The following is an 8,221-nucleotide window of genomic DNA, read 5'->3' as shown; positions in this document are numbered from 1 at the left end:
CGCAAAAACCCGTAAGTACTGATCCATCCATCCATCCATAACCGCTTATCCAGAGTCGGGTCGGGGGGGTAACAGTTCCAACAGAGATTTCCAGACATCCCTTTCCCAGAGTAACATTAGCCGCCCCCAGCGAGGACCTTTGTAGGCAGGCGCTCGGGAGGCATCGTACAGTCGTACCAATAGCAAAAACGTAATGCAACATTTTCCAGTACTTTCAAGATGTTTTTTTTAAGGATGACTTGACCCATTTTCAATGTATCTTCATATAATTGGTCCTCACTTATGCTCATTATAATAATATGGTACCATTTTTGTCTACTTGGTCCATATCTCAGAGGATGGTTGTGGACATCTCAGAAACCTGTCTACCAGTGACATCATCCATCTAATAGAAACTGCAGGCTTTCTATTCCTTTTAAGTGTCCATTTGGTTCTATTTGTACACTCCCTGTGAATTCAAAGCTTCACATAGATAGGGAAAAGTCATTTTAGGGGTTAAATACTTTAACATCTCAAACATTGCATTAACGGCTTGTAAAAATAGAAAATTCAAAAATAACTGATGTACAAGCACAACAATGTGCACAATGTCCTCTAACCTTAGTTTAGTCCAACGCTCCCCCAAAAGAGTCAAATTAATGCTATGGATTTTACAGTGTAGATTGTGGTCCCAGAGACAAAATAAAATCAAAAGGAGTTCCATGGACTAATACATGTACAATCGGGGTACTTAACTCAAGTAAAGTACAAGTACTTCAAAATTGAAGAGTTGAAGTGAGCATTGTTTCAAACATGGCAGTCAAAGTTTTTATTTGGAAAGATACCGGTTTAGTATTTTTCCCCCAAAAAAAAATGTAAACACACTTTAAACCATTACACTAGCTATTTCACTTCCCTTTGTCATTGTAAGAACCTGGAAGGAAGTTACTCTGCAGTCTGCACCTTGTACAAATTGAAAATATACACAAGAACATAATCCACATAAAGACAGAAAACAAATCAAATGTACAAATTGGAAAGAACTGTCTTCTTTTCTGTTTGCAGTGAGCTTTGGTAGGAGTCCATTCCTGTGTTCATTGTCCATATAACACAGCTCACTGGTATTGTCCAGGTGGCTAAACACTAAACATCTGACTTGTAATTCAGCTGTAGCCGACCGATATGAATTATATCAGCCATTGTTACATTTTTCTTCTGTATCTGCAATTGTGCAGCTGATGTGTTCTCATTTTTAACCTTTGATATCAATTATTGTTCAGATTTAATTCAAAATGGTGCCATTTTTTAATAATTACGGGACAAAACATTAATAATCGATGGTCTAGGACAGACAGTGGTTCTAAACCCGGGACAACATTTTGCGGGGTTCCCAGATAACAGTAAAGTGAATATTTAAGAACGTTTTAATACTAAATGAAAAAGGTCTGAATTGTCAAATAATATAAACATTTTGCAACTAGCCTATCTACCAGCTTGGCTATTTTCACCATATTTGGAACTGAAACTAAATGTAATGCCTCAACTCCTACAATACTTGTCGGGTCGAGGTTCCCCAGTTCAAATATGATTATTTTGGGGGTCACGGCCTGAAAAGGTTGAGAACCACTGGTCTAGGTTTAGTTTACAGAGTAGGCCCCAGAGAAGAATAAAAAATAAATTAAAATCTCAAATAAATAAAATCGTCATTGGAGCCAGAAGTGGCACCGGCCGGGCTCTGTAAATTACAGATGCAGGAAATGTGTGTGACACCTCAAACTCTGGGGTCAGAGGTCCACATCATCCTGTGAAGCCCTGACATGGAGATCTTTTGTTGTGCAAAACAATAACAGCAAATCTATTTACAAATCAATTTATAAACCCAAACACAGCTCTCAAGAGTATAATCCAAGTGACTTCTATGGAGTCGTATCCTAATTTCTAAAAAAAATAATAATGATATGCAAATGTTACTTTTTTTATTCACTTCGCACCAGAACCTGCATGAACACGAGCTCAGTTCTATACAATAAAAAAATCTGTGAAAAAGCAACGTTTGTTAAATAAATAAGGATACGACTGGATACCAGACAGACACTTTGATTACACTCTGGAGCTTTTAAACAGATTTTGATAGTTTTGCTTTTGTGTAATCCTGGCTTAATTGACTTCAATTAAATCAAGTATTTTCTATTGTTGATTCACCGTAAAGGAATGGTACACTCTCCAGAGTTATGGGGATTCCCTGAGAACCACTGCCATAAGAGAATGCAACAAAAATAACCCTGTGAATTCAAAGCTTCACTGGGTGTGAAATAGATTTAGGGGTGAAATTCTCCTTTAACTTGCATTTGATTAAAGCTAGAAAATTCCAAAATAGCTGGCGTCACAACAATTTGCATTTTCCTTTTTCCTCTTTTTTGTGGAGATTTTCACATATATCCAGTTGACCAAAACTGGAATGCCAGGTTTAAAGTGGCTGAAAATCAGGACACACCGACTGCCAAATTAACGATACCGATGTCGTAAAAAAATACAGTAAAATAATCGCCCAGATGAAACAATCCAACCGATATATCTGGCTTCACAACAAACTGATGCAACATCTTAAACCTTTACAGGTCTGCTGTAACTCCGAAAGTGTACAAATGGAACCAAATGAACCTGTGAGGGTTCATTTGGTTCCATTTGTACTCTCTCAGAGTTATAGGGGATCGTTGAAATTAAAATAGGTGGAAAACCATCGTCGTAAAGGCATACGACAAAATATAGAAAATCCCCATGTATTCAAAGCTTCACAATTCCCCATGAATTCACAGATTCTTTTTAGGGGTAAAATACTCCTTTAGTCACACTCAACTTTTATTCTGCCAATGCTTCTCAATTAGAAAGGAGCGTCTTTTACTTATTTTTATCTCAAATAATTGCGATTAGACGACTACGTAATAATTGGGCCAACCCTATCCATTCTCATCGAAATGCATTGGCAGCATCCGCCCCTTACAGGTATAGAATCAAAGTGCGGTGTGACCACGCCCTCAACAGCTCCTCGAGCGCTGGGTTCAGGGGTGATCTAATGCCCTCAAGCGCTGGGTTCAGGGGTGAACTGTAGCCCTCACACCTCATCTATACAGGCAAGGAGCGAGCATTCCGACGGCAATATCACGCGAAAGTCCAGATATGTCATTGCGTTGAGACATAGCCTGAGCCTGAACCAATCAAATAACCAATAAATAGTAGCGTGTAGATCTCAACCAGTGTTTGGGGCCACGAAACCTCGCTCAAATAGAGACTCTGCGAGCGAATATAGGAGGGGTGGACGACGACGCTGCACGGCACGTTGTCACTCGCAGTACATCTGGACAGTCTTATTGAAAAACATGTATTTCTATTGAGATTTCATCGTTCGCTCGCTGGCATCGCTGGCAGTGTAGATGAGGTGTAAAGCAGTGTGTTCAGGGGTGAACTGTAGCCCTCAAGCAGTGGGTTCAAGGGTGAACTGTAGCCCTCAAGTGGTGGGTTCAGGGGTGAACTGTAGCTTGTGCAGCACGGTCAATAGTTCTATCTTGGCCAGGCTTCTCTTTTCGGGGGGCAGCGCCTTCAGCATGGGCGCCAGGCTGAGCAGGAAGGATTCCTCAGCGTCCGGCTGCTTGTTCAACACCGACATGGCGTACTCCTCAAACCACTCGTCCGAGTTGGACCCGCCTCCTCCTCCTCGCTCCGCCTTCCTGGGTGGGTGGAGCCATTTGGACATTGTAGTTGACGATTAATTGTCATACAAATAACGATTAAATTGTGTTTTTTATATCAAATGTAATTATATTCCTGGTTGAATATGACAAATAGTACACACTAACTTAAATTAACTGTTTTTTAAACAATTTAAACAAATCGGATTCCAATCTGGATGTGGCACAGATCTGATTCAGGTTGCATTTGGCTGCCAGTCTGAACACAGATCTGTGACAGATCCGATCTGGTCACTTGCAAATGCAGTGTGAACGGTCGGGCCAAAATATCAGATTTTTTTTTATTGTCATTGTCGGGGTAAACAATACATTTTATACACAAACACAGCATAGCACCATTAGGTTCTCAGTACAAAATTCACATTGTCTCCCCAAAGAGACAGCAGCAACATTAAAGGTAACACATTTGGAAAAAAAATAATAGTAATCATAAATAATAATACTAACAATAATAATAATAAAGTGAAGAAATGTAAACATGAAAGACAACATCTGATCGAGTAGTTCAGTCAATGGACATGAAAGAAAAAAGAAAGAAAAGAAAAGGAAAGAGGGGAAAGGGGGGTGGTCCATCAAAATATCAGATTTGAGAAATAAATCTGATTTGACTGGATGTGACTGCAATCTAAATGGGCCCTGGGTCTCCCTGTTTCTCCAGCTATATAGTAAACAGAAATAAAATTTCAAACACACTTAGACCACCCTTAAACATAAAAATCACACCCGTGTGAACTGAGTGGTGCAAGGTCTTATATAGCCTGATCAGCTGTGGTCTGACGTAATGTCAGTGACCATAGTAACCATGCTCATTCTTTTGGGCCCCACGTACAGGTACACACAAACACGGATACAAACAAAGCTGGTTGTTGGAGTGGTTTGCACCACTCAAAAACACTAATGATTGACAATGACCGGTACCAATAATAAAAAAGTGATAATGTAGTATTACCAATATATTTAATAATTTTATACTTTCAAAAACATAAACAATGTGCAGAAATAGCAGATCATTAAGCCCACAACGCGTTGCACTGCAACATGTAGTGGTGATCTTGTAGATCAGCCATTTGTTGTAGATTGCCCATTTAAATCGGACGTACTTCCTGAGTGTCCTGCGGGGGGCGGCATTGGGAGCGGCCTGCAGGAGTGGTGGGGTCTGCTCCTGGTCGGAGCCTGACTGCGGGGAGACGGGGGAGCAGTGGGGGGGGAAGCCGTCCTCCATGGGTCCCCCGGCGGCCAGCTCCTTCACAGGGAGGAACAGCAAACACACATCTCACCACCAGTGGTGCATAAAGTATATACTCAAGTATAGAGATGTACTGATAACAGTTTTCCCTTCCCGATACCCGATTCTGATACCCATAACTTGTGTATCGGTCGATACCGAGTAACGATCCGATACCAGGACTAGGATGGTGGTTCTCAGGGCCTTGAAGAAGGAGCGCCTTCGTCAGCGTTGTATATGATACACAACGCTGACGAAGGCCGTTGGCCGAAACGTGTTCGTTGTGCTGCTTGCAGCGTACCTTACCAGAATGAAACAATAAATAAAGTGCCTTAAAGGACTAATCCGTGAGTGCTGGTATTCTCCTTCTTCAAGTGACTTATTCCTGACTGTGCACCCGGTAAAATGTTCAGAGAGTTTGAGACAAGTTGGAGTCGTGCGTGCTTCCTTCATTTAGAAAGGTTCTCAGGGCCTGCCTGAACCTGAACTGAACCTGAACTGAACTGTGAGCTTGTATATCAGCTGTGCTCTGCACGCAATACAGTTATGCGATGAAGTATACAGTATATGGTGAATGCTGGACCCTGAAGCCAACCCTGCAGAAGTCTCTAGATGGGTGCTACACCAGAATGCTGCATGCAGTACTTAACATCAGCAAGAGTACACATGTTACCAACAAGAATCTGTATGATGGAATGCCACGGGTGAGCCAGAAAATAGCAGCATCCTGGCTGCCAGCAAACTAGTGCTGTGGCAACCAAACAACACACAGACATCGGTCACGAGGACGTCCCACATTAATATATGTGGAGGTAGTCAAGAAAGACGCAGCGGTGCAAAGCACCAACGAATTGGCCAGATGTATAACCGGGATGACTGGAAGCGACAATGGAGGGATCGTCTGAGGACGACCTATAGTCCTCAGACAACACTGAAGAGAAGGGTTTAATGGACTGTAACAAGTGCTCCCCAATACAACAGATTTGGGGATCTGTTGGGAATTGATTACATGAGTGTCCAGCCTCAATGTTTGTAAACAAATAATTGGTCTATTAATGCTTGCCTTCATGAAAGGGTCCAGGAAGCTCAGCAAGGAGCTGTGTTTCCATTTGTTGGGGCCTCCGTTGGCCCCGGTGCGCTTGACCTCTCTCCTGTATGTGTCCCGCAAGTTCTTCCACTTTTTCTTGCACTTGTCTTCTGCAAAGACAAACACATTGACCCCATTAAGACCAGGACCAGGATTTTAACCACTGTAACTATTACTTACATTTGGCTATTCAAAAATAGCATATATACACAAGCTCATCGCGCTATGAGACTTGTGTTGTTTTTTTGTGATATCAAAATATAAACAATTAATGAAACTAGCCTCTGTCTAAATAGCATGCTATCTAAATTGCATTAAATATATCACAGCCACTCTAGGGATAAGTATTAGACTTCAATATCCTGTAGCCTATACCTTTTTTCTGTATTTATTATAATGCATTTAGCCATCGACCCCCATTTAAAAATGTGTTGTGACCAGGGACCCCCATAAAAGATTTGTGTCTTTAAATTCTTCCATTTTTAAATAGCAGGTCTGCAAGCTCAGAACAGCTTTTTCAAACAGCTGATTTTGATGATAGTCTGTCTAATAACTGATTTCGCTGGAAGCAAAGTTGCAGGGTGGTCCCCGTTCCCCACTTTGCGATATTTCAGGTAGCCTACAGTATATTGTATTTATACTCTGTATCTATGCATATGACAAATAAACCTGAACCTGAACCTGAACCTGGATATAGGCCTAGTTGTACAACTGATCTGCAATCTCTTTAAAATAATAACAATCATTCACACTGGAGCATAAAAAACAACAATAGGCCTACAAAATAGATACATAGCTGGGTTCACTTGTCTTTGTCTTTAACGTTGTATCGCTCGCCGAAAATCACAATCACACAATGCATCATTGCTGTGAACGTGTAATAACCTATAATTAGTTTTACACACAGTGAAAACAATCACTTAATTTAAGATGATAGTAGTAAGTACCGGTAGGCTAATATAATCACTCAAACTATAGGTTTTCTTAAAAATAATAATAATAATAAAGGCTCAACTGTATGTCGCTCGCCGAAAGAAGCCGATCTACGCGTTGTGAGCTTGAAGATCGTCTATTTTGTTTCCCCCCTACGAGCGAGCACGTCGTACGGAGTCACGGACGAAGAAGCATAGCGATTCAAATGGAGCGGGGCGAATGGACGGAACGGGCCGCGATGCGACGACGCGTCGCTTTGAAGACGATCGCTTCTTTCTATTTTTTTCTTCCCCCTGTTTTCGGCAAGCGACACCAGGGCGTCGCTTGCGTGTGAACGCTGTGGTAGCCCTACCGGGCATGCCCGTCGCCTTGGCCACGCTGCGCCACGCGTTGCTCTTGGCTCGGAGGTCGTTGTATGACTTGAGGTTGATGTTGTACAGCTCCGGGAAGTCGCACACCGTGGAGATCAGCTTCTCCTCCATGTTGTGTGTGTCGCCGATCTTCTCTATGTATGCTGAGTGGGTTGGCGAGTGGCGACACTTTAATGTGACGATAGCGACACGACACGAAGCGTCAGCGACAGGGTCAAAGGTAAACAACGGGGTTGGAGGAAAAAAACAAAAAAAGAAAACAAAAAGCAGATGCAGTTTTCCGATGCAGCAGTGACACCCCAAGGCCGGGAGGCGCATTAGCTATCCTTTCTACTCTATTATATTATATTATATTCTATTGACAGTTTAATAAGTACAGAGTAAAGCCAATTAAATGGATAATAAAAAAGGCATTTTCTCCCGATTTGGTCCATAGCTAAATAAATACAATCTGCTACCATAATAGAGTGATTCTCAAACATTGTGATTTATGGGTCCCCCATAACTCTGATATAGTGTATATAGGCCTACAGATGGAACCAAATGGAACACTATGGGTCAAAATGTACTGGGTTACAGACCTGTAAGGGTCCATTTGCCCCCTTTTGGTCTCTGAACCAGATGTTGACAAACTTAGTCCAGAAATGATATGCATGATATGCATAATAACACGTCGTTCTCAATCTTTTTCATAACATGATGTCATGTCATGCAATTTTAAATAGAAATACATTTAAAAACTGTGTGTGTGTGTGTGTGTGTGTGTGTGTGTGTGTGTGTGTGTGTGTGTGTGTGTGTGTGTGTGTGTGTGTGTGTGTGTGTGTGTGTGTGTGTGTGTGTGTGTGTGTGTGTGTGTGTGTGTGTGCGCGGTGTGCGTGTG

The 8,221-nt window shown here is 41.7% G+C and overlaps 1 protein-coding gene across 1 annotated transcript; it reads right to left on the bottom strand.

Annotated features, from left to right (window-relative positions):
• Positions 1-799: 799 nt before the first annotated feature.
• On the bottom strand, positions 800-7,502 carry LOC306939014 (uncharacterized protein). The gene is made up of 4 exons (XM_079523452.1): positions 7,323-7,502; positions 6,014-6,147; positions 4,826-4,968; positions 800-3,704 (listed from the first exon to the last, which is right to left on the bottom strand). Exons 1-4 carry the CDS (start codon positions 7,450-7,452, stop codon positions 3,485-3,487), a joined length of 627 nt encoding a protein of 208 aa, XP_079379578.1. The 5' UTR covers positions 7,453-7,502; the 3' UTR covers positions 800-3,484.
• Between the last annotated feature and the right edge of the window lie 719 nt (positions 7,503-8,221).

The sequence above is a fragment of the Electrona antarctica genome (assembly GCF_951216825.1).
Source record: "Electrona antarctica genome assembly, chromosome: 15".
Classification (NCBI taxonomy): Eukaryota; Metazoa; Chordata; class Actinopteri; order Myctophiformes; family Myctophidae; genus Electrona; species Electrona antarctica.
Note: the sequence above shows the minus strand (reverse complement) of the source record. Positions and strands in the feature narration are given on the sequence as shown.

Bases quoted from the DNA above. Each gene is read 5' to 3' on its own strand.
- LOC306939014 (XM_079523452.1), bottom strand. From the start codon at position 7,452: ATGGAGGAGAAGCTGATCTCCACGGTGTGCGACTTCCCGGAGCTGTAC. The intron at 6,148-7,322 runs GTAGGGCTACCA...TTGTCTTTGCAG, and splicing joins CAAGGCGACGGGCATGCCCG to AAGACAAGTGCAAGAAAAAG. The intron at 4,969-6,013 runs GCAAGCATTAAT...CTCCCTGTGAAG, and splicing joins TCCTGGACCCTTTCATGAAG to GAGCTGGCCGCCGGGGGACC.